Raw genomic sequence first — 27,184 nt, 5'->3', positions numbered from 1 at the left:
CTTAGTGGAGACATTATTTGAGTTATAACTGAGTTGGTTAACTAGAAATGATTCAAAACATCTTTGTTTTAATATATTTTTTAAAAAGTAATAAAATTTAAAATAATAAAATTTAATTTTTTTTAAAAAAAATCAAACAAGTTTTGATCGAATTAATCAAGTTATAAATAAATATGCGATGTCACTAAGTTATACAGATTCAATTTAATTCAAACACTATAAACCACCCAGGTTACATTTAATAATATTATAAAAAGCAGAAAACTGACTAATCAACCATAAAAGATGTTGGATTAAGGGTAAGCTTGTTAATGCGGTGCAATATATGGGTGTTTTATCTTTCTTTTTCTTTTTTTAATGAAATGCAGAAATATATGCGAAGAGGAATCCGAGGTCACTAACCCACTACATGGCACCCACCCATGTGGATGTTTCACATTGAGAAGAATAGAAAAGGCACAAAGTTACGTTATTCTTTCTTATAATGATTTTATCAACTTGAAGCCGAAGTTTAGAAATTGAAATTCCCATCACCAGCCTCCCATGATAAGTCTGTAACTCCCTTGAAATGATTTAAGAGAAGTTCTTGTCTAAAAATGATGAAAATTTAGTGTTAATAATTGGCTGTGGCGTCACCTTCCTCCCCCAGCTTGGCCTACCAGAACAGATCACGGCTTAACCAAAAACAGAGCACCGAGATTTAAACCCATGTTTCTGTATTTCCTTGTTGATGCATAGTTTATTTGCTCTGTTCTTTTAACTTTTTAGCCAAGTACTGAAATGGGCTAACAGGTAATAATTTACTGTGCCATCAGCATCTGAAGGGGAAAAAAACAGTCTTAGAATGTTAGTGTTACAGAACAGATTGAGAGAGAAAAGATGGGAAATGATTTGGTAATAAATCTCTCTGAGATAGCCATGGTACTTGAGATAGAGACACAATTATCAGGCATACAAGACGAGCACAAATGCTCATCAATTTTCATTTTCCAGGCCACTTCCCCCAACAGTTTACAAGGAAATTAACCTCTGAACATGTTCATTTACATAACCACAATTGCATATGCTAAACTCGGGGCATTTCTTCTAGATTTTCTGAAGATAAATAGCCTCAAAACTAATCTAAGTGATGTTAGAATAAATTATGAGATACAGTATACAAAATTCTGTTAGTGGGGAAAAAAGAGAGAAGATGATCACCCCTCAAGCAATGATCAAAGTTAGTCGACTGCCTGCCAGCATCCATGAAATAATAAAGGCTAGAGGCTTTCATCTGGAAATCCAATCACCATGCAAATCGGGGAATCAACATACATAAGCACTGGGCTAATCAAACAAGTCAGTCAGCTGAAAATGAGGCTGAATACAACCCCACGTCAAGCTCAGGTGACATCGACCCAACCAAGCAAATCAGGGACTCAGCGTAAGCACTCGGCTAATCAAACAAATCATTCAACTGAAGATGAAGCTTAATACAACCCCACCGTCAAGCTCAGGTGAAATCGACCCTACCATGAAGCATGAAATGGCAGACAAACAATTCAATCATTCAGATTGGCCACCAAGTTATAATGGCAGAGTTCCCCACCATTTTTTCTCCCAAATAAACTGCAACCACCAGCTCTGGATTCCCTCCTCTCATTTTAGCAAGCCAAAGAAAGAGGTTAAACAAAGGTCCCACAAGCACCTCTATAACTCTATTATAAAGAGAGAGAATCTCAAATTGGTCTCTCATAACACATGACTTGCACATCTTTTACTGGGCTGAGCAGACAAATTTCTCGTGCAAAAATTATCAACAAATTGTATAATTAAGCTGGGAATCTAGATAGGCTAACCTCAGCCTCTAGCTCTTCCCAAGCTACATAATCATCACAGCCAAAGAACTGTTGCCACTTGTCATTTATGCTTCTTTTACAGTACACCCGTGATACAAGAAGGGCCCATCCCGAAGTCTCAAACATTCATCTACACTGCATATTCTCAGCAAAAGTTGAGGAAGCTGGCGACTTTTTATGATGTCAAACTCAATGCTAATTGGTCAGCTACGCAACATCAGATTTTGCGGCAGGTAATCCATCAAAGGGAGCACTAAAAATCCCAACAAATAGGATCAATCTTGATTCTCGGAAGCACTGCTATACCACCATAGGTTAATCAGAAACTGGTAACCCATAATTGTGGAATGATTTTATTCTTCCATCCCACCCTGCAGTCACAATGACTAGACCCCATGCGTGAGAACTGTCTGCGCTCTGGCATGAAGTTTTCAGAAACTTGTACTGGGATTTGTGCATTGCTGATGATGTCGACAATGGGCTCGAGGAAAGCTTTTCCTCTGGCCAAGTAGCGCAACCCTTGGGAAAAGATTCTGAGAAATATTCTTGACTCAGAGAAAAATGAGCAGGAGAAAAAGAGGCAGAACTTCCTGTGAGTTATTGTCAGAGACACGAAAACCCCATCCATTATCTAAGCTCCCACATTTCAATCCACACCAAGGTATAGCAACAGATGCATTGGCAGAGAAATGTTCATAAGACCTTGAGTTTTTTGATTGAGGAGTTGCAGATTGTTCCTGATCAATGTAATTCCACAAATGTACATTGGAATCCTCACAAGCCGAGATAATATGCTTTCCATCCAAAGTAAAAGATGCAGATATCTGGTTTGCTGTATTGCCTAAAGAGCAGGGAGAAATTTAAGAAAATCAGGATTAAAAATTAATCAGTTTAGATAACTAAGATAATAAAACAGTCTTATATTTCACACATTTCATAACATTACAGGCAGCACACCCATTTGGGTTTCACAATATGAAATCTACAAGCAATTAATGTTCAACACAAAAACTTCTGACTTGTCTGAAACAACATTAATAGATGACATTGAAAAGATAACAAAATGGAAGCTAAAGATACGTACTTTTATATTTGCCTATCACATCAAGTCCTTGAAGAATTCTGACTTGTGAATCAGCACAACTCACCATTACTTTGGTTGAGTCTTGTGGGGAAAACTGGAGTTAGAGGCATATAATGAAGTAAAATAGTAAACAACATGAACAGAGAAAAAGCAGCAAAAGCAACATTGTAAGGCAGGAGACAAATACCTGGAAGCCAGTTATTCTTTTGCAAGGTGACTTCTTTTTACCAGGTAAGCAGATCTGAGCATCAAGTTGCAAGTAGCTGTCTGAACCTGATGAAACTATAGCTCATTTAGTGAATATTCATTTCTTCTTTAAATGCATAAAACTCAAGGTTAATCTGAGGCAAAACTAGATCTTTATTACCATGGAACCTAAATTATTATGAACCTTTTCAGAGATACAACCCATTTAAACCAGTAAATTCATGCATAAAATCCATAAAACGATCCCTCCCTGCATGAGAGACTGCCCCTACGACATGTAATTCAACCAGGATATAACAAGCTGTCAAAAGAAATACTTCTACAAATGAAAAGTAACAGCATTTTGACTTACTCATGTCCTAACACCTAAAGAATGCAGTAGGTGCTAATTATCTGAATATGCATACCTGACATGTTATAAAAGCGACAGTTTCCTGTCAGAGAGCCAACGATCCCTCCCTACATGAAGAGAAGTTTTTCCATGAGGTCACTTAACATGGGAAAATACACCCCCAGATACTCAATTCTTTAAGAGAAAAGAGTTGAGGGAAATTTGTCAAACCTGCCCATCTGGACGATAACACACTGCCGTAACGATATCTTTTATATCAGTCCAATCAACAACTTGGCAACTATTAACTGCCCATATGCGGACTTTTCCATCAATTGAACCACTCATGAAGTGATTATCATCCACAGGGTTAAACTGAACAGAGGTTACTGCATCACATACAAAATAAACAAATAAACAAATAACCAAAATAAAGAGAAAGGTAATTCAACTTGACTAACAGGTAAACTAACAGAACATATGTTGGGAGAAACTTAAAATTAGCCAGAAGCACACCATAATTGCTGTGTAAGAAAACTCTGAGGCAACAGTCACGTCCCACTTGCCATAGACAGACAGTTTTGTCCACTGAAGCTGATAGTAAATGCTGCTTTAAAAAAAAAAAAAAGAATTTCTGTAAATATTATGCTTTGTTTTCTTCAGTTTGTTAGAGAAATGCATCCAGTATGAAGCAACTTACATTATTTTTGGACCATGAGAGATCCAAGATCTCTTCCCTGTGCCCATGGAACTCGTGCAATGGTTTTTCCAAAATCCGGAAAACTTTTGGAGGGAAAATGACACATGCAGAATCTGATGTTTTCCTCATGCTCCTCATTTTGGCCGTCTTTTCTTTTTCAACCAAGAGGGGTTTCAACTCGTGTAGTTGGTTCACCGTGAAGTATATGCAGGATGGATCTATTTCTGGAATGTCAAGCTCATCTGATCTCTCACTCTCCAGGACCTGCCAGACACGCACAACCCCATCCTCACCAGCACTTGCAAGGTACTGCCCATCAGGACTAAATTTCATGGTCAAAATTGAACCCTCATGGGCCTGGATATCTTGTCCTTTATAAAGAGCCGAGAGTTCCTTTATTCGCTTCCCATATCGGTGAACCTTAACTCTTTGTACCCTGTACCGCAGAAGTGCATCATCATCATCATCATCATGTCTCAATTTGTCAGCTTCCCGTAGGCTATATACAATGCATGAAATGGAACGTATTCTACTCAACCACCCCTTCTTAAGCCTTCTCGGAGCATCCACCAAAGTATTTGGTTCCCCAACTTCATTCTGCATAGGTTTCTGAAATGAGGGAGAAGACTCAGAGATGTTCTCAGATTCCTCAGCTGTTACTGACTGTTCTGAGTCCACTTCACAACCTTCATTTGCTTTCACATCATGCCCCAATTCATCTACTTTGCACATCATCCCCCCGCCTGAATCCCCTTCTCTGCAAACAAAATTCCCCAACAAACCCAACTCCGCTGACAAACTAGATTCACCATTAGACCAACATGACATCATAGATCGAGTAGAGCAAAATTCATCTTCGAAACATGACTTTCTCAATACAGCCCCACTGCTTTCTGTAATCCTATCACTCTCTCCTTCTGGACTAAATGCTTCTGAATTCCTATTCCCATTTTCATTTAAACCAATTCCCATCCAATCAAAGAACTTACTCCGCTGCTCCTGAACACTTCCAAGGCTCTTAATCCATAGTTCATGGTGAAGACTACTAGAAACAGAGTTGTCAAAACTAGAATGAGAATCAAATATCTCAAAGCTATCAGACTTTGCATCAGAAATTGATGCAATGTCTTCATAGGCATCAAAAAATCGGTATTCTTCTTCACTCAAACTTCCCATTATTCTTTGAGTTCAACCCATGAAACCCCTTCTCAAGGAACCTTTTTTAAGCTATGCTAAAAAACTATATCCCTCAACACAAGCAATCCCAAAATAGCTAGAAAAACAAAAACAAACCAGAAACACAAAAACCAAGATCAGCCTCTAGTTTCCATACAAAAAACTTAATAAATCAAACAGCAATGACAACATTAACAATAAAATAAAAACTAAGAGATCAAACATGGATTCCAATCCAATCCCATTGAATCTGGTCCTCTCAATAAATTAAATAAAAAAGAAGATCGACACTTAAAATAACAAAACCATCAAAATTGAAGCTTCAAAAAAATTTATCTTTCACTCAAAAGAACCAAACTTTAGCATTCAAAACATAATCTCACCACACAAAAATAAAAACCCATCAACGTGAAGTAGAAGATCATGTGACTGCATTAGTAGAAATAAAACAGAATTATGAGTTGCGTATTACCATTAAACAAACAAAAAAGTTTCAATTTTTTTGAACAAAATTTTAAAATAATAAAAATAAAAGGAAATGCTTACAGGGGTTTGTTTTGTTTTGTTTAAGAGATTTTTCTGAAAATGAAGAGAGCAAAGGTCAAAGCATCCATTAAAATTTGTAAATGTTTTAGTCTTCTCATATATGTGAAGAAAGCAAGGAAACAACAACGACAGTATAACAGAAGGAGAAAATAAAATAAAAATAAAAAATAATTAAGAGAAAAAACAATGTACACAAATAAATTATAAATTAAAAAAAATAATGGAAGGATAAAACAGGAAAGAAATAATTTCCTTGATAATCGTGAACTGATGGCCCGAGAAACGAGAGTTGCTCTTTAACTCTCTCTCCACAGTTCTTCCGCCTGGTTTATTTTTACATTTGTTGTTAAAAAAAATTAATTTTTTATTTATTTTAAATTAATATTTTTTAATATATTTAAATTATTTTAATACACTATAAAAAATAATTTTTAAAATATAAAAAAAAATATTATTTTTAATTTATTTTTAAATAAAAAATAATTTAAACAAAATAACAATCACTATTTTTCAAATATATTTTTTCTAGTTATATGTCTCATTTTAATTACTGTTTTAAAATTAAAAAAATAAATAGTTAGAATAAATAGATACAGAGAAGAGTAGGTTGCTATCCGTGTTATTGGCGGGCCGAATTAAACTTTTTCTTGAATATAAAAATAATATCAAATAAAAAAAAAACGTAGATGACAGAAAAAATAAATCAAGCACATATGAATTCAAATAAAATTTTGACTCAATAATATATTAATTTAACCCAATTATGTTTATTTCAGCAAACCTGTAAATCAGTCATAGACTGTATTTGTTTTAATAATTTTTTTTATGTAAGTATACAACAAAAACATAAAAAATAAAAGGTGAATTAAAAAAAAATTAATATAATAATTTTTAAAAAATAATGATGATATATTAAATCAATCTAAATCAATGTAGATTAATCTGATAAAATCACAACTTCAATCATAAAATTGGAATAACCTTATAAAAAAAATCAAAATAAATATAATAGACAATGAAATTTGGGAAGACACACAATATATTCCACCCATCATTATGATGGTTGGAAAATTAAGACATGTGTTTTTTTATTCTAAAAAATTCATTTTAAACCTATTTTAACCTAAATAACACCCTCATAACATTTAAAAATCAATTCACCAAGTTTAAAAACCCAAACAACGGAATAGAAACATAAAATCAAACCGAGTAAAAATTATTTTTCACAATTTTAATTTGTTTTTTCAAGCAATATTAAAGTTTAAAATAACTATTATTCAACTTCTCTTATTGAATAGAGTTTGTTGACACTAAAATCGATTTTTTTAGTAATTTTTTTTTTATCTTGATACATTAACCTAATACAACTTCACTATTTTTTTTAATCTAAAAATCATTTCTAACAATTTAATCTAAATTGTTGTTGCTTATTTTAAGATGTATAAAATATGATGTAAAGGGTACATCATAGTTTATAGGTAATTTACTTCTAACTAAAGGTTTAGTTAGGGTCAAATGGTGTAAACTCCATGGGAATATAATAAGAACCGACTATATTGCAAAAGTGCACGACCAATCTTTTTGGGAAAATTCCATTTCGACATTTTATTTTTTATCAAATCCATATATTAAACTTTGTGTGGATAATTTTATGCATTCCACCATACATTTGTTATATTTATTAGGCAATTCAATCAAACAATTTTATTAACCTTAATTGTTAATAAAAATCCATTTGTTAGCTAAGATGAAAAATATTAATCATATGACGTACAAGGCTATCTAAGATGCTTAGCCCCAGTTTAATAAAAGAAAATGATTTTTTAGAAAAAAATATAAAGTAAATGAATCCAATGATTTACTAGTTCTTCTCTTTCTATTTCCCCCATCAAATTCGTGATTTCAGTTATTATTCTATTTGATCTTGTATGTAAGGTTCTTCCAGCAGTCCGTAATATTTGTGAGGCTCAAACTAGTGATCTTTAGAGAACAAACTTAGAACCTGATCAATTAAACTACACCTCTCATGATTGATTTCAAGGTTTTTATGAGAGGGTGTCATGTTGTTTTCCGCATCTAGTTTATTTACTTTATTTTTTCATATAAAAACTGAATTTTTTAATTAAATACAAGTAGTATTTGATATTGTGATAGGTGGTTGTTTTTTAAAGTATTTTAAATTTAAAAATATATTAAAATAACTGTTTAACACAACTGTTAACAGATTGTTTTGCCTAATTTACAAATGATATAAAGTCAAACTTACGAGTATCATTATTACATGAAAAGCAATCTATCCTTTGCTTTTACTAATTTCATGATAATTTAACTTGAATATTAATTTGAATGAGGTTTTTTTTTTTTTAAGTTAACTTATTTAATGAAATAATAAATAAAAATATTATCAAACTTTGACCCCCTTAAAAATCAATCCAAACTTAATCCAAAAAATATATTTATATTATATGTGTATTACTATTATATTATATAGGTAGTTATCTTAATCCCCACTTTCTATTCAAAGCCTCAAGCATTTGACTTGGTAATTTAGAGTGGAACATCTCTTTTTTTTTTTTTTTGGCAATTTGAGTTTCGAAAAATTAATTAACTAACTAACTAACTAATTAAATGATATATTTTTTTTTGTTTTTTTTTATTATAGGAGGTGTTTCAATTTTGTATGATAGTGGCTCATTTGTTGAACCATTTACTTCTTGTTTCAGAATATGTGATTATTATTGCTTTTTTAAAATATTTTTTATTTAAAAATATATCAAAATAATATATATTTTTATTTTTAAAAAATTATTTTTGATATCAGCATATTAAAATGATCTAAAAATATTAATTTAAAATAAAAATAAAAAAAATATTTTTAAAATACTTTTGAAATCCCAAAAACAAATATTTTTTTTTCATTGACCTTTCTTCTTAATAATGTACGCAATCTTTTTCAACAACAAACCCTTTTCTTGTATATAAATTAGAGATTATCCTAAAACGACACTTCCCGGCATTAAGATTTCAGATTTTGCAAAAAAAAAAAAAAAAAACATTATGTTCAAAGAAATATAATCGAGGTAATTAAGGTTTTTGTAATTGAGAAAGAACTACCCTCGTTATTTCTCCTGTGTGTGTGTGTGTGTGTGTGTGTGTGTGTATTTATGTAGAATTTAAGTAATTTATGAAAGGTGGTGACTGGTGACAGTTTACAGAGCAATTCATGGAAGGAGGTGGGCGATGACCGTCCTGAGACGGAGGAGTCAATAGTCGGAGGCCGACAAAAATGGAAGCAATAATGGCTCATAAAGAGCATAGGACTCCCATGTTTATGCATGCATGTTTGTTAATAATAATTGATTGGATTCTGAACAGGAAAATATATGTGATCGAGAACAAATTCTCATATCCTGCCAATCCGAAGGTGAAATATTTAAAATAGGATCAATAGAGGGTGATTCTACCTCATTAGTTTGGATCGCATGATAATTCTTAATGATGATGATGAATAATAGTCAATTATAAACTTAAAAATAATAAAACTAAATTATATATAAAAAAATTTCAGTATGATCAAAAACTATTTCTAAGAAATTATTAGGAGGGAGCAAAAAAAACCGACAAAGTGATTAAATAAAAAAAAACTGGAAAAAAATGATCGAAAAAGCCAAACCGTGAAAAAAAAACTGATTAAAATTTTGAAAAAACTGATCAGTTTGGTTTTAGGCTTATAAGCCTAAAACTGAAAAAAACCAAACCCAACTTAAACCGGAAAAAAATCGGAAAACCAAGCCAAACCAGTTTGAACTGGTTTTTGTCTTAAAAAACCGAACCGAAACCAGTCGTTTGAACTGGTTTAGGTTTTTTTTTTAAAAAAAATCAGTTTAATTTTTTATATATATATAAAAAATGAACCGAACTGAAAATAATAATCCAAAAACTATGGAGTCATAAGCAAGAGAGTAGTGCTAAATTTTAATTTTTTTAATCACAATTAACAATATATTTTGGAGATTCAATTTTTATATGCAAATTAACTTTCTACTATTTTTCTATTCTTTTATTAATTCCAAATCACTTGTTTTTTTTTTTCAAAAAAAATATATTTGGATATTAAATTAACAATTATGTATATAAAAAGGTCTAATACCAGTTAGCTTATAGTTAGATTTGAGTCGTCTTTTTATCCTTTCAAAAAAAGACTGGCCATACAGCCAACAAAAAACCAACAACCAAAGAACTCCTAACAAAAGTTCTCAACAGCGCGGTAATCACTAACACCAAATTGTCAACTTTGTGACCAAACAGCTGGCCATATAGCCAAATGATGTCTCAAGTATCGTCCTGCTAATGTGTTTGCCAATTGTGCTACCACAAATGTTCAAGAGAAAGAAGTGACTTATGGATTCACTTGAGACATCATTGAAAATAACTTTTACTTCTTTTAAAAATTGAATATTTTGAAATTTGTAAATTGACAAATAGCCTTCTTTCCTAGGGATAGTAAAATCTAAAAATTAGCCATTTGAGGCAACCTACCTTGTTAATAAAAATTCTAAAATTTTCCAGAATTAGTCTAATCGTTCCAAGTAACTTGTCTGCTGGTGAAAAGTTTAAAATTTTTCAGAAATGTTCTAATGTGACCTGCTTGTTGGTGAAAAATACAAGGATTTCTCAGAAATGATCTAATTGTTCTAGATGACTTGCTCATTTGGTGTGAAAAATTCAAATTTTTTTCAAAAGTGTTGTAATTCTCATGAGCAACCTGCTTGTTAGTGAAGAACTTGAAAGTTTTTCAACATTGATTTCATTGTAATGAATGACTTACTCAATTAAAAAATACAAAGATTTTTCGGGTGGCCTGCTTAGGTGAAAAAATACGAAGATTTTTTGGTTGGTCTAATTCTCATAAGCGACCTACTCATTTATGAAAAAAACCTTGAAAGTTTTTCAACATTAATCTCATTATAATGGGTGATCTACCTAATTATGAAAAATACAAAAAAAATTTAGTTGATCTAATTCTTATGAGCGACCTTACTTGTTCATGAAAAAAACTTGAAAGTTTTTCAATATTTGGTCTCATTGTAATAGGTGACCTATCTAATTTTAATAAATACAAAGATTTTTCAGTTGGTCTAGTTCTCATAGGTGATCTGCACATTCGTGAAAAACTTAAAAATTTTTCAACATTGATCTCATTGTAATGGGTGACCTATTTAATTATAAAAAGTTCAAAGATTTTTATAAAGTGAAAAATTTTCAGAAGCATTTTCAATGTTGGCCATTTTGAGGTGACCTTCCTTTTTTATGGATCCCATTGATAATTTTCTTATGAATAATTAACATGCAAAAACACATTGTTTAATGATTTTGAGTTAGATAACATGCACATATCCTTATCTAGTTTGAAATATTGCCCCACTTCTCTTCAACTCCTTGTTGCTTGTTTGGCGAGGTTTTTTTTATTTCTAATCTCTTGGCTTTTAGCCCACTCGAGTTGGTCTATATAAGTTTTTTCTAAAATGTTTTCAATTTTACCTAGCCTAGTCTTCCTAATGCTCATCACAACCCATTTGTTCATCATCACTAGTTATCTTGAAAGGATCAAACTGTATTTTGTAAACAAAAATGTTTCATTGTCTCATTATAGGAAGTGTTCCTTCCCTCCTTTAATTGTTACCATAAAGAGATCATATTTTCTTCTAAAATATAACATTAACCCATTGCACTATCCATTACCTCTAAGTGTGCTTTATTAGTGACTTGGACAAATAATGGTTTTGAGTGACCCTTCTCTCATTCCTCTCTCTCTCTCTCTCTTTTGGTTTCGATGAAGGAATCTTTAACCAAAATGATTTTTAAAATCTTGACCTAGCATTTTAAAAATAAAAATTGTTTCAATGCAAGTTTAAAACATTTTGCTTTTGAAATATTACAACTTCTTGGTAATAATTTTTCATAAGGAAATGGGATGATCTGTTTTTGCGTTAGCAAAATTACAATTAATGAAGGTATATAATGAGATGACCTTCTACTTTTTATGGATTTCAAAATAAAAGGCTATGTCTCTATTAAAAATCAACTTGTTGATCTATTAACTAAGTCGCTAGCTCACTCACGCTTTCGACTATTATGTTTCGAGATTGGCATCACTAATGGTACTATATTCTCGCGAAATGCCATCACATAATCAAGCTTGATTATATGATATCACTAATCATGACTTAACTTTAGGATAGCAAAACACGCTATTGATTATAGGAGCATAGATTGTGCATCTCATATTATATATATAGCTTGATCCTTGTATATATTCCTTTTATAGCTTCCTTTTTGTAATATATATTAAGGATGCTAAATACAATACAATTGTAGTTTTCAATTTTCTTTAAGTGGATCTCAAGCCCCATCTAATATATAAAAAATAAAAATAATAATTATGTTAAAATAAGTATATTTCAAGAGAAAGTTAACTACTTTATCATGTACAATGCTGAAATGATTTTAATGTGAGGTATTTTCCATTAATAATTTTTTAATTCTCCATTATTATAATATGTGGTAAGAATTATTCTTATTAAACCAGATCGAGTCTAGTTGAAAAAAAAAAAAGAAAGAAATTGACTCGATATTAATTCAGTTAATTTAACCCACAATTCAATTAAAATCCAATTTAATTTTTTAATTTTTTTCAAAACATCATCATTTTAACTTTATTTTTTATTTTAAAATAAAACAATATTTTTTTTATTAACTTAAATTAATCTTGTGACTCAAACCTTTTTGCCAGGCTTAACAACTTTAGTAAAAACACAAAAAAAAAAAAAAAAGGACATGAATGATCATGCTAAAAAAGGCTTCCCAGCTACATTAGACAGCACTTTATAGGTTCAATGTAAGAGCAAAATTACAGGCTAAGTTGGTACTAATAAAGTCGACTTTTATAGGTTTATGTCTTCATTAGAGCAATACAAAACCCTAAAAAGTTAAAAAGCAAAAGTAATGCTTGTTTCCAAATGATCAAACATTAATTTACTTCAATGTTTGCTGATAAACCTTCAGCATGATTGTTCCTTTCTTAACTCTTTCTGCTTTGGAGATTAATCGACCACATCATTGTTCCCTGAAAATTAGTTTGGTCATTGTTTTAATGCACAGAAGACGTTAATTTATTTTTATTTTCATGAAAGTTGGACATGACATGCATTATGCCAAAGTTTTTTTTTTTTTTTTTTTTTTTGACATTACTTGATTAGATATCCTAGAACAACTTTCACATTGATCAAGATTAGGTTTATTGAATTGTGAAAAAACACCTTATGACATGACTTTCATATTATTTAATTTTGAGGGGTCTTTCTCAACTAGTTATATTCTAAATTTATTTTTTAAAGATTACTAGTTCGAGCCTCAAAAATTTCAAGGCCTGTAAAATTAGTCGAAGATGCACGCAAGCTGGCCAGAACATCCATATTAATAAAAAAAAATTAGATTTATTTGAACATTTATAAGAATGTATTCTTTATATTAGTTTGATATATTTTAAAAATAAATTTTACTAAATACTAATTTAAAATTTTTAATTTAAAAGGTTAATCAAGGGAATAAAGCTCCTTGTATTCCACAAGTATTGTGATGAAGAGTGCTCTTTAAAAATATTTTTCATTTAAAAATACATCAAAATATTTTTTTATTTTTTTATTTTTAATATTAAAATCATCAAAAAAACATTAAAAAAATTAATTTGATATTTTTTCAAATCAAATACCCTTTTAAAATGCATCCAAATACAATTACAAACATAAAAATAATCGGCGACGAGGCCAAAGCACACTTTAAAAAAGATTGATGTATTGATATCAATCACTTGATATATTGATATTATATACTTATTGAAGTGGAAAAAAAGATTAATGATTATGTGTTTGCCTTATATTAAAGACAAGAAGACACTAATACTAGAATGTTCCAGCTAATTCTACACCAACCTTTTCTTTGACAACTTTCTGTGCGTAGCAAGTACACAAGGTCATACTCAATGAGAGACAAAGGTGTTTACGCATGGTATACACAAGTCACTTACATTTGTTGAATTCAAACAATGAATTCAAATGAATAGTGGGATATTTTATCAAAGGTTCAAATAATATCAATAATATGTATGAATTTCTTCTTGGACTCTACTGTGATAAAATGAATCACCATGATGGAGTGGTTATAGATCTTTTTTTTCTATGAAAAAGGAGGTAGATTAATTCGAATTGATTTAAGTCATGAGATTAAGATAATTTTTTTTTTAAAAAAAATCATTAAGTTTAATTCTCAATCAAATTAAATATATAATGATAAAATTTTTAAAAAATCAATTACAAAAAAAACTAAAAACAACATGATTCAACAAGATTAATTCGTAAAATCTATGATCTGAATCATGAGACTGTGATAATCTTATAAAAAAAATTATGAAGCTTAAGTCTTTTATTTTGTTAATTAAATTTTTTTTTTAATTTTACCATTCAACATTAAATTGATCGGAAAATGAGCTTCATAATTTGTTTTGATTTGCTTTTTATTGGGTTATCTCAATCTCATGACCCAAGTTTGATAGGTTAACTCAAGTTGACTCGGTTATTTTTTTTAGTCATTTTTAATTGATTTTTTCAATTTAATTCTTTAATATTGGGTTAATTAAGAATTAAATTTCAAAATATTTTTTTTACTTTGCTTTATACGAGGTTATCACAGTCTCATGATATGGGTTGTGAATCTTACATGCTAACCTAAGTTGATCTGAATCTATCTAATATGTTGTAATCTCAAATTTTATTTTTTTAAAAATATCATCTTGATTTTTTTAATCAAACCATGTTTTTTTTCTGGTTGTGTAGGTTACTCTTAAACACATCAAATTGATAACGTCATATCATGTCAATTTCTACGTAATTTTCTTTTTCTTTTTAAAGACTGAATAAATTTTTAATATTTTTAAAAAACTTAATCTAACCCCGGGTAACGCATGTAAATTACCTAGTAATTTAGCTAAATATAAACCATTCCTTTCTCCCTCCTCAACTGGGATATTCTTTCTTGCCCATCCTTTTGGTTTCTCACCCATAAATACTTGAAAATTTTATATTTTCTATCCATAAAGTTTTTGAGCATTTGATATTCTTTTGAAGTATTGACATCATAGGGAATTTTACGTCAAAGTAAAAGAAAATTTTTGATGATAAATAAAAATGCTTACAAGCATGATAAATAATAAAAATAGAATCTTGTTCTTTCCTTGATTTATTAAAAGTTGTCTAGGTTGTTTTGTTCTCATGGTAGCTAGATTGTCCGATCAACAAAGAATTATTGTTACCTATTAATGGCAATCAAGAAGCTGAAGAGTTTGATGAGGTTGTTTTGTTCTCTCATTGAATTATTGTTACCTTTTGTCCGATCAACAAAGAGTTTGATTCATAATGGAATTTTTTTTTTTCATTCTATGGATGACAGGCAACTTGTTGTCTATGTGTTTGTTTTTTCTTAAAAAAAGAAAAGTGGACGACAAGTTGTTTATCTCTTCTTAAAAAGCAAAAAAAAAAAAAAGTGCTTAAGTTTGCAGCCTCTCTTATGCCCACGTGCATGGGCATTTTTGTCAAGCACATGGTTTTTTACTGGCCATTTGGCTTTTTTGTTATGCAATTGTTTTTATTTTTTTTTTTTTTAATATTAAATTTATTTTTAATTTTATTATTTAATTATTTAATTATTATAAATTAATTATTTATATTTTTTATTATATAATAAAATAAAAATAATTCAGCATAAAATAAGTTCATAACTCTAAGTTGCAAGTTGATTAGAGCAAGTCTAGTTTGTTTTTTTTTTTTTTTGAAAGATATACTCAATCTTTTAAGGTCGGATTAATTTCTACATAATTTAATTTAAAAATTAAACAAAAATTAAAATTAAGATCTTTTAAATTTAAGGTGACTCCCCCTCATTAGTTAGGATGCTGTCTAATGATAATAATAACAAGGGAAATTTTTTTTTTTTTTTGGCTACTAATTTTCACTACAATATTTTATAGTTTACCACGTTATTATCTCGTTGATTTTTCACAAGTAAATTTATAGACAAAGTAAAACAAATTATATATGGAGTCGTATAAGCAAGAGAGTGGTACCAAATTTTTAATCAAAAGTAACAATATATTTTGGAGATTAAAATTTTATATGCAAATTAACTTTTTTCTACTTTTGCTCTTCTTTGATTAATTCCAAATCTCTCTTTTTTTAATATTTGGAAAAATTAAAAATTATGCATAAAAAAAAATCCAATGCCAGTGAGCTTGTAATTGGATTTGAGTCGTCTTTTCTCCTATCAACTCTAATAAAAGTGAATTGCCATCATTAGGAAAGAAAAAATAGGAAATCAAATAATTAGTTCATATAATTTTATCAACTTCTCATAATTAATTATTCACCAATGTGATTACTTTTTCTAGTTGGGTGTGTGGATCCCATGTGGGACCCCATCCAATGGAAATAATTCTGTTGGAATATTAAATTGATTTTAATATGAGGTCTTTCCCACCAATAATTTAACTAAAGGTGTTGATGCATATTATATATACCAATTATCGAGGGCAAGAATCATTCTTATTAAACCTAATTCAACCAAGTTAGAAAAACAAATACTTAATAGATTAATCTATAACCTAATTAAAATTCAGTTTATTTTTTATAAATAATATTATTTTAATTTTATTTTAAAAAATTAAAATAAATTTTGCATGTCATGTCGACCAGGTTAATTCATTTCACTCATGATTTGAGCTTTTGTCGGGTTTAATGAATATAGTAAAAGAGTAAATGAATGATGATGCTAAAAAGGTGTACCTAGCTAAATTAAAGAAAAACTTTAATTATAGGGTAATTGTAAGAGCAAAATCACAGGTTAAGTTGGTGCTAATTAAGTCGACTTTTTATAGGTTTATGTCTCGTTAGAGCAGAACAAAACCCTAATAAGTCAAAAGGCAAAACTCATGCTTGTTTCCCCGTGACCAAACAATTTACTTCAAGGTTTGGTGATCAACCTTCAGCATGATTGTTCTTCCTACTTTGGAGATCAATCGACCACATCATTGTTCCCTGGAAATTAGTTTGGTCATTGTTTTGATGTACAAGAGAGGTTGATTTATTATTACTTTGTTTAAAGCTGGACATGACATGCATTGGGCAAAATTAATTATGGTTTTTTTTTTTTTTCTTGTTGTTTAACATGAAGGGGAGTGCATATATTTTATTACAACTTTCCTATTAATATTATTAGTTTGATATATATATATATATTAAAAAATTAATTTTATTAAATACTAATTTCATGACTCAAATTTAAAAATTTAAAAATTTAATGAAGATCAGAATTAAACTCTTTACATCTTTTTTTTTTTTTAAAAATTTATACTATGTTAAATTATTTTGATGTGTTGATATTATATATTTTTATTAATGATTATGTTTGAAGTTAAGCTGATTAATTAGGTTTGGCTTGTTATTAAGACAAGTAATAATACAATGTTTATAATTCTACACCCAACTTTTCATTTACAAATTAATTTCTGTGCTTTGGCAAGTACATAAGGTCATACTCAATGAGAGACAAACGTGTTCATGCGTGGTATACACAAGCCAGGTTTGATTGCTTAATTGAGTGGGGCTTGCAATAATTAGCTCCACATGCAAAATCTAAAGGCCTTGTCGTCCATAAATTGATTATAATGGTTTTTCTAACTTATTTTTTCATGTTATTAATTTGCTAGTTAACATTGTCAACGCATTTGATGATGCATGTATGCTTGCAATTCTCTTATACGGTGATTAACATTATTTTTGTTGCTTCTTTCTATAAAATTCAGTGATTTGATTTTTGAAAGGATTGATATTATAAAAAAAAATGAATTTTGACAAATCATTGCCTGACAAGTTAAAATTCTTGAAAGTATAAACATAATCATTAAGCTCAGATCAACTTATTACTCATATGGGTTAGGAAAGTTAATTAAAATCGATTAAAATAATTTTTTTTTAATTAACTTATTACTCGTGTCATGAGTTAAAAAGTTAATCCAAATCAATTAAAATTACTTTATTTTTTTTCTTTATAAAAAGTTCAAACTACAAATATTAGGGTAAGCAAGTGGTAAGCTAGCAATAACATGCATAACCAAAATTGGGAATATGGGATTTCTCTTTTCTTTTTTGTTTTTCTTTAGTTTGGACACCAAGATGCGATGATCCATATGCATGATGAGTATGAGTTGTAAAACTCTAAGGCATTACTTGTAGGTGGCCATGATTTAATTCATCAATTTGCCTTCTCCTTAAGCAACAAATCATTCTCTGGGAAAAACACACGCACAACCCCAAGATTGTAGCCTCGATAATGTCCATATAGTTCATGGTATTGCATGGGTGGTTTGTTCTTGTTGTTGAGAAACAGCACCAGATTCTCCTAATAGTTGACTTGTAATGTTTCTTCTTCGATAAAAATAAAATGAAATTGATCTTTGACATTACACGAAGATCCCAAGGTTTGAGATCGTGGGTCTGATCATCACACGGATTCTTGTTTTGTCAACCATTTAATTTGTATTTTTACTCTATCCCTTCTATTTTTTGGTGCTTCGTCCACAGAGTTGGCTAGAAAGGTTAGAGGTTTGAGCTTTAGGGGTTTTAGGGCAGAGAGGATGCACCTCTCTCTCTGTGTCCTCGTAAAATTAGGTCACTTATGGAGGTTATGTGGTCGCATGAATGGCTCCTTAGTAAGTTACTTGCTAATTATGGACGCCGACATGATTAAATAAAGACATAAGTAGGTGCCCTCGTTGATTTTTTTTTTTTTTAACAATGTAAATCTCAATCATTTTGATTCCAATAAGTCTCTTCATTAACAGGAGTAATGGGTTATGGCCGACAACTGAAGTAGTCTCACCTAATATATGTTTGATACTATTAATTATTTGGCTCTTATAGATAGTAATCCTTTGATTAGCAACATTAAATATGTTCTTCTAGAATGATAGCTTGTTAATCATGATAATTTACAATCATCTACTATGAATTGTTTTCTAATTACGATTGTAACATGATCAGTTGCATATACTTAACATGGAAAAAACTTCTTTAGGTTGGTTGTGGTTAATGTCAAGGGTGATTATTTTCAGTTTGGTTTGATTTTTATATAAAAAAGACAACTAAAATGAATTTTTATTTTTTAAAAAACCAAAATCAGTTTAAACTGACTGGTTTTGGTTTGATTTGATTTTTTAGAATAAAAACCGATTCAAATCGGTTTGGCTCGGTTTTGGCTTGGTTTTTTTTCTAGTTTTTTTTTATTATTAATTTGGGTTCGGTTAATTTTTTTGGTTTCAGGCTTATAAAACTGAACCGGTCGGTTTTTTAAAAAAAATTTAATCGATTTTTCTTCACAGTTTATTTTTTTTTTTTATTTTTTTTTCAGTTTTTTTCGGTTTAATTAATTTTTTTTTATTTTTATACTCACCCCTAGTTAATGTCCAAGAATATAGGGATAAATATATAAAAGAGATAAAAACAAATATTTAGTTGAAGAAATAAAGATAAAGATAAAAACAAAGAAATAAAATAAATATATTTTTAAAATAAATTTTTATATTTTCAAAACAGAAAACACAATGAAACATGTTCTTTCTTTATCATTATCTATATATTTTATCTTGAGATATTAACCAAACATTAACTTATGATTTGATTTTCATACAATCCATACCATACTTTTGTAATTAAACTCAAACTAGAAATGATAATGCAAAAAATAAACGTATTTGTCATACATGAGTCTTCAATATCCACGAGAAAGTTAATTTTGTCAATTCATGTGATCACCCAAGCTAGCTAAGCTTATTGTTAATGATATGAGAGTGGTATAAATAAATTATACATATATGTTTGGAATTTTAAAATTTTAATTAATTAGGGATATTTATTCCACCTGTATTTTTTTTCTATAAATTTTCTCTACTTTTTTTTTCTGTTTTCCCATAATTAATGACATTATAATATACGTATCCTTCTGCTAATTAATTTGGGAATAAAACAAGAAATCCTTATCATCATCTCTTTATTGCAAGAAACCTATCATAGCATCTATTATCTTAATTCCTAGGAGGCATACATGAAGCCAAGCCTATAAGCCATTTAGATTTCTAAATTCGTTCATCTTCCAGCACAAAGTAAGTTAGATTGCAAGGAGTGGTCATGAACTCATTATATATATATAGATCTAGCTTGCATGTGAGTCTAGTGTGGGCATAACCTCCCCTGAGATGGAAAGTACTGATTTCCTATACAGACCTCAATTCTCTTTAATGTTTACTTATTATTTTGAGAAAAAAATAATGAAAATGAAGGAAACATATTTTTTTTGTCTTTTCTATTTTAAAAGGTTATAAATTAACTTCAAAACTATTTTAAAAATATATTTATTTTATATTCTTGTCCCATCCTTTCAATCAAAATATTTTTATCTCTTATGTATTTATTTTTTCTATTATAAACTATTAACCAAACATAACCTAGATGTAGATTTGAAGTTCATGATTATGGTCATAGGTTAGATAAAAGAGAATAATGAAAAACTTAGATCCATGTATTGCATGCCCAAGTTAGCCGTCTTGGACAAAAAAGACCAACAATTTTCATAAAGCAAAAGATCCATGTGATATTTTCAAAATGAAAGTGGGAAATATGATTGTAATAATGATATTCGTGCTTATGGGTTTAATATTATAAAAAATTATATAAATTATATTTTAAAATCTTATCTAGTAATTAAATTTTTAAATTGAAATGATTCTTTGACTCATAGTATTAATTTTTATTGTTCAAATGAACACGAGTTTGAATCTCTATTATTTTTATTCTATTTGATAAAAATTAAACATAAAATATAATAAATTAACTTATATAAATTTTTAAACTCAAATAACTTTTACTTAAATAAATATAATAAAAAATTATATAAATTATATCTTAAATTTCACCTACTTATAATTTCATATAGTTGTTTAAAAAATATCATCCATATTCCTATGGCTGGATTTATGCATGTTGAACCCTGAGGGTAAAAGGTTGTGTAGCAGACAGTTCTCCACCAAACAAGCTAGAGAGGTGGGTCTTTGATGGTTGCATTTCCCTGAATAATTCTTATTACTATGGGTACCCACTGCCCAGTTCTATCTTTAATGAAAAATAGGCATGCCGGGACTTTAAACTTTACCCCCCCCCCCCTGAAACTGAAAGGCAATAACAAATTCAGTGAACTGAGAGTTGGATAAGGGTACTCCGTGTATTGTTAGTGTACCTACACGTTGAGAAAATAATATAAAATTATTTTTAAAATTTTATTTAATAATTTAAATTTTTAAATAAGAATATTTTTTGATATAATATTAAAATTTTATTGATTAAATAATCACAAGTTCAAATCTCACAATTCTCATTCTAATTAATAAAAATTAAACACAATCATAATATAAACCTGTATAAATTTCAAGTTTAAAATTTTTTTACTTGAAATGATATATTACAAAATAATATAAAATTATTCTTGAATTCTCTTCTAAAAGCTTAAATTTTTAGATGTAAAGATTCTTTTATAGCACTCTTATCTCGTGCATTATTTTTATGTACTTATATTTTTTGCACCTAAATTTATCTTAAAAACACTAAATTAGCCTTACAGATGATTAAAAATAATAAAAAAAATAGAATAATAAAAAGAAACTACAAGAGAACGAATAACCATAAGAGACTATGATTCTATTTGGTATGACTTTTGCAAATTAATTTAATTTTTCTTGTAACTTTTGAAAGCTCATAATAATTATAAATTTGAGTTAAAATTTTGATTTAATAAAAAATATAATTTCTAACTTTTAATTTATTGATTCTACTTATATTACATCTTTTTTCATACATCATATCAATATCTTGAATAATTAAACTTGTTATATTACAAAGTTAAACTTGTTTGTAATTTTACGTCGTAATTGTGAAGGTTTATATAGTGAAGGATTATATATATAGCTATAAATATAAGCCTAAATGTGCTACAAAAGAATCAATCAGTGATTCCTAAAGATGAGTTACGAGCTTAAATCAAGCTGATGTAATGTTTTGAGAGAATTATAATATATTCTAATTAACGCAAATTGAATTTCCCATCTTTTTTTCTTGAAACTTTAATTTGTGGCGCGATCAAGATTTATAGCTCTTCTCATATCCTTGGTACCATGCATAGTTAAAGCTAGAACTATCAACTAGTACTAGCCTAGCTAGACGGAGTCTAGCTGTTGAGTCTTATCTATATTGTCAAATAACCATCTCAATTTAAAAGATTAAAATGTTAGATGAGATTCCAGAATATGATTTATATTATTTTTTAACACATCCTCTCAAATGAAAGCCCTTTAGACTTGAAACTTGCACAAACCTACATTAACTTGTGCTTAATTTTTATCAAATAAATGAGGATGCTGAGATTCGAACTCGTGGCCACTTGGTCATCAAGACTTTGATACCATGTCAAAGAACTATCTCAATTCAAAAACTTAAACTGTTAGGTGAGATTCTAAAATATAATTTATATTATTCTCTAACACATGTAAGGGGATGATAGCTTGATCAACAACGTATTATACTGACCTAGAAGCTTGCAAAAGATTATTTGGAAATTGCTACGGTGTCAAGGAAGTGTGGCTAATGAAAAACATACTGCTGTAGATCCAAATTGTTTTAACATGTTCTACTAGAAAGATTAGCTGAAAACGAAAGAAATATGACGCTGTAGACCATCATGGACAACTAGCCAAGCAATTTATCTTTATTGGATGTATGAGCACTACCGTTTCTGTTAGGACAGTAAAACCTATAAGCCCTCTCTTGGGATCTGAGTTCTGATGAGAATCTCTGGTAACATGTATGTTTGCTTGGCTTGACCTCAACACCTTACAGTAACACGCAGAGAAAAAGTACTAATTTTTGGTTCATTGGACCACAATTGTGGGGGTGCATCTGATCCATGATCTGATGCAGTCTCACATATTTTCTGGATGTAGTGTGAGTGTAGGGCCACAATCGAGGGGGTGCATCGGTTCAAATCTGAGGGGCTTGCCCATTTTTCCTACCTCCCTCTCTCTACGTAAGAAATAGTTTTTGCCAGCTACTATGATCATGGCAGACCCTAATTTTGGATCACTCTTGAGTTGTGTATTTCACTGGGTTTTGCAGGAAAGTGTGTGGACATGTTGTGTTCTGGACTGACAATGCTGGCTGCTTCTGTACAACTTAGTACTAGTATTACAAGAACTTCACTGTCAATCGCCATTATTATATTGATTACAGAGCATTGAATGTGAGCGCTGTACGAATATTTCCATATGGAAGGTTTTCCGGTAACTACTTTGCTGTCGGTTGGTTGAGAGGGAATCGATTGTGTATGAGGTGCCAATAGACTCATGGTAAAGATAAAACTCTTGAAATGCTGAACTTTTTGGCCTTGAAGTACGTTCTAGGGTTATTAGAGGTGCAAAGCAGTAGGTAGAATTAGCATTATGGGAGTCAGATGTGTAGTTACCAGCTCTGAAAGACTAGCTGTGGAGGCTCAGAAAAGTTTTTTTAATCCAATGATTGAGCAGTCCCTAGCTATTAGCATGGTGGCATCTCAAGCTGCTTATATGTTGGGTTTTAATCTGCAGCACTCGTATTTTAGATGGCATCTCAGGTTTGTCCTTCTAAAATAATCTCCTGTCTTACAGAACCTTGTGTTCTCCAACTATGTGGATCAAAGGACGAAACAATTTGCTCGTGTCCTGTTTTTAAGAATGATGCTACATACAGAATGTCTCATGGTAATAGCAGCATTACCCTGGCTGTCTTTCACTCCAGGCAAGGCAAGACTTGCTTGCTATAGATACTTCAAAAATAATGTACAAGAGCTTAGACATTCTTGTTGCAAAAGTTGGAACCTTTTCACATTTCTTTCTTCAATGATTACATAATTCACTGATGTATGGAAGGACTACAACATCTGACTAGCTTGTTAGTCGATGACTGTTAACTTACTTCAAAATCAAATAGAAAGGAATTTAAACAAAATGCTCTGTTGGGTATTCATGTTCATATCCGTTGTAGTCATAATATAATCTCTCTCCCTTTGATATATCCCTGTTGGCTATCAGCAAAACCCGGCATTCACCATTTACATCATACCTCACACATTTTAGATTCTGCTTCTTTCTCCCTTCTCTGCATCGAAGGATAAGGTTCTTATAAGAGTGGACCAAAGGTATAACTGTTTTCAAAATCCAATCTGACAAAAATTAAATGGAAAATGCAAGACTAGGATTGTTTGCAACAGAAAGGCCTCCTGCAAGATTGCAAATGTCCCAAGGAAAAAAAGTAAACTGGCATACTTGAAAGACATTGTGTTCATGCATTTATACTGACTTATTTCAGTGTTTTGCAAAATGAAGGAGCTAGAGTTGAGAGACATTCCTAATTAACTCAATTATATGTTGTGTGTTCTCTATGATTACACTCTCATGGCACCTCCAGCCATGATATACGATCAAGTGAAATGCACAGCAGATTGATGCAAAGTGTTATAACCACTATGTGCCAAATGCATCAGAAATTAACTCCATATGCCACGCAGTCTGCCTAACTTACAGGTTAGCCTTGTAACGTCAATTTTTAATTCCAAAGGATTTGCCAGAGGCTTTTATTTACATGGCCTAAAGCAGAAGTTCAATGTTGAGGATGAACTTACTGTGTATGATTGTTGATACCATTGATAAATCGAGCTATATTCCCACGCATGTCAGGACATATGACAAGGCTTTGTGAAGGATTATCAGCATGAAGCAACGTCATCATGCTATCACCATCATCATTTTCCCGGTTCTTCAAGTAATCAACATCTCCAACATACTCAGTTATAATCGTTAAATCTTTTATGGATCTATCTGCCTCTACTGTGAACCTGTTACAATCAAACAGGTATACTGAACCACTGATCCAAATTTACTAACCACAACGAGAACAAAACATATTTAATCTTGAAAGGTCGGAAACTATATATACATACCCTTCCTTGGGATCAAAAACAACCATGAGAGGAGGCCATTCACCTCTATTCATCATCCTTTTGCACAAATTTAAGGTTTCAGCATCTTCTTTTGACAAGACCTGTACAGTAATCATACTTGAATTTCAATAAACGTGGACTCTATGAATCACTAAACAGCTAACTAGCCAACAGTACACATCAATCAAAATTAGAAACAGTTACTCCCCCTTCAATCTATACTTCTAAAGTAGAAAAAAAATAAGGAAAATCCTTGAGACTATTGCCCAATTCGTATACATGTGCGCCTACAAATCTATAAAATAGTAATTTCAGCTCAGCTGCAGAAGAGCAGATACAGGTAACTAGAAGCCAGTAAAGTCATCCTTAAAAAGCTGCAATCATCACAACAATCTAGATAACCACAACCATTGACATTTCAAAACGGGGCCTCTCTTGTCAAATGCAAGCAATATACAATACAAGGTGGCCTATATATCTGTTGATATTAAAGCCATAAATCAGACTTAAACATCAAAACCACTGCACTGCCATGTCCCTAATGTTAACGAATTCACAAGGCAAGCACTGAAATATGTCTATCTTTTTATGTTTTAATTTAAAACAATTGCTTTCCCATTTTTTACCTGCATTCCTCCCTTCTCAAGAGCTGGCTGATTCACAGACCTCGGTGCCATGCCTGGCCGGTAGGTTAGTTCATTGCTGAACTCCGTCCCTGAGGCTGTCAATGCTGTTGCTAGTGATCTCATTTGCTCTAGTCTCTTTTCAGGATCTTCACTCGGACTAAATGGCAACAGCTTCCTCCTCTTCTTCGACACCACTAAACTACTAGACCGCTTTCGCTTCTTCTGAATATCTAAAAACAGGACAGGAAACACGGTAACTAACACCATCCCATGAATCAAAACACAAAGCACATAAACCCCATATTTTTTGTTTACCTTGACTTAGCTTCTGAATCGATTCTGTGGACCGTTGAATGCGGAAGAAATCAATGATTTTCGTTTGAACAAGAGGAAATGCTGCTCATTAAAAAAACAAATTCAATAATTTGAGACAAAATAAACCAAAAAAGATTAATTTTCGCAATTAATATTACTAAGAGACTAACAATTCCAAGATTATCAAATGCAACACATTTGCAATTTTCACTTCCTAATTTTTTTCTATCATCCCTTTTTTTTCTTTTCCTTCCCAGTTAACAATTTTCAATCCAGTTCCACAGAAAAACCCCACGAATCAATCCCTTAAAAATTAAGTTTAAATAAAAAAAATCCACCAACCCCATTTCACAAAACCAAAAAATCAACAACAAAACCCCATAAAAAAGCTAAAAAAGGACATTTTTTTTTAAAAAAAGGAATGAACTTACAATTGGGCATCTTTTGCTTGGAACAAGAAGGACAAAACCAAGACCCTTTAGGAACAGCAACAAGAATAGGTCTCAAGCAAAACAAATGAAACCCTTTATCACATTTATCACAAAGAAGTAGCTCTCCTGGTGACTCTCCTGACCCACATTTTTCACAGTAAACATCACTGTAATCAGCAGCAGCAGCTTTGGATCTAGATATTGGCTTTGGAGCTTGACTTCTCTTGCTTCTCAGCGCCATTTTTGCTGTCGAGGAGGGTTTTCATGTGGGTTTTTTAAGGGTGGAGTTCGGAGACACTGAGAGTGTTTGGCGGGTTTTTTTGATTTCGCGGGAAATGGAGTTTTGGCGCGCGGGTGAGGTTTTCTGTTTTGGAGCCTAAGGGGTTTTTGAGGATTGGGTTTTCCTTGTTTTGCGTTATTAGGCCCAGTACAGGAAAATTATTTGTAAAGATACTTAGTTTGTAATTTTTTTTAAAAAAAATATGTTTGATATTATAATAATTTTAAGGGTGTGTTTGATATTATAGTAATTTTTATAATTTTTTTAAAAAATAAATTAAAAAATATTTTTATTTTTAGTTTGAAAAAGAATTAAAAATAAGTAAAATGTTTTCATGAATAAAAAATATATTATCTTACCTTATAAAAAATCAAGGTTTTAAAAGAAATTTTATATAAAACCTAATATAAAAAATATAAATTATTTATTTATCTAATCAAATAATATTTTATCTGTTAATAGACAAAA

The 27,184-nt window shown here is 30.5% G+C and overlaps 2 protein-coding genes across 3 annotated transcripts; both read right to left on the bottom strand.

Moving 5' to 3' along the window:
• Positions 1-942: 942 nt before the first annotated feature.
• Positions 943-6,161, bottom strand: LOC118033158 (WD repeat-containing protein YMR102C-like). Its single transcript, XM_073403665.1, is given in 8 exon segments — positions 943-2,413; positions 2,416-2,679; positions 2,923-3,016; positions 3,110-3,195; positions 3,537-3,588; positions 3,692-3,849; positions 3,977-4,070; positions 4,161-6,161. Coding segments are annotated over 8 exon segments (2,184 nt in total). The 5' UTR covers positions 5,337-6,161; the 3' UTR covers positions 943-2,153.
• Positions 6,162-23,921: 17,760 nt separating this feature from the next.
• On the bottom strand, positions 23,922-26,771 carry LOC118033714 (histone-lysine N-methyltransferase ATXR6). Of its 2 annotated transcripts, none has more exons than XM_073403738.1 (6): positions 26,437-26,771; positions 26,006-26,086; positions 25,691-25,920; positions 25,065-25,165; positions 24,747-24,959; positions 23,922-24,218 (listed from the first exon to the last, which is right to left on the bottom strand). In XM_073403738.1, exons 1-6 carry the CDS (start codon positions 26,675-26,677, stop codon positions 24,182-24,184), a joined length of 903 nt encoding a protein of 300 aa, XP_073259839.1. In that variant the 5' UTR covers positions 26,678-26,771; the 3' UTR covers positions 23,922-24,181. The 2 variants fall into 2 exon arrangements, with proteins under 2 accessions (XP_073259839.1, XP_034894700.1); XM_035038809.2 differs by having other exon boundaries at positions 23,922-24,223; positions 26,437-26,768.
• Positions 26,772-27,184: the final 413 nt, after the last annotated feature.

This window comes from Populus alba, chromosome 12 (assembly GCF_005239225.2).
Source record: "Populus alba chromosome 12, ASM523922v2, whole genome shotgun sequence".
NCBI lineage: Eukaryota > Viridiplantae > Streptophyta > Magnoliopsida > Malpighiales > Salicaceae > Populus > Populus alba.
The sequence above is the reverse complement of the archived record's forward strand: the minus strand, read 5'-3'. Positions and strand labels throughout refer to the sequence as shown.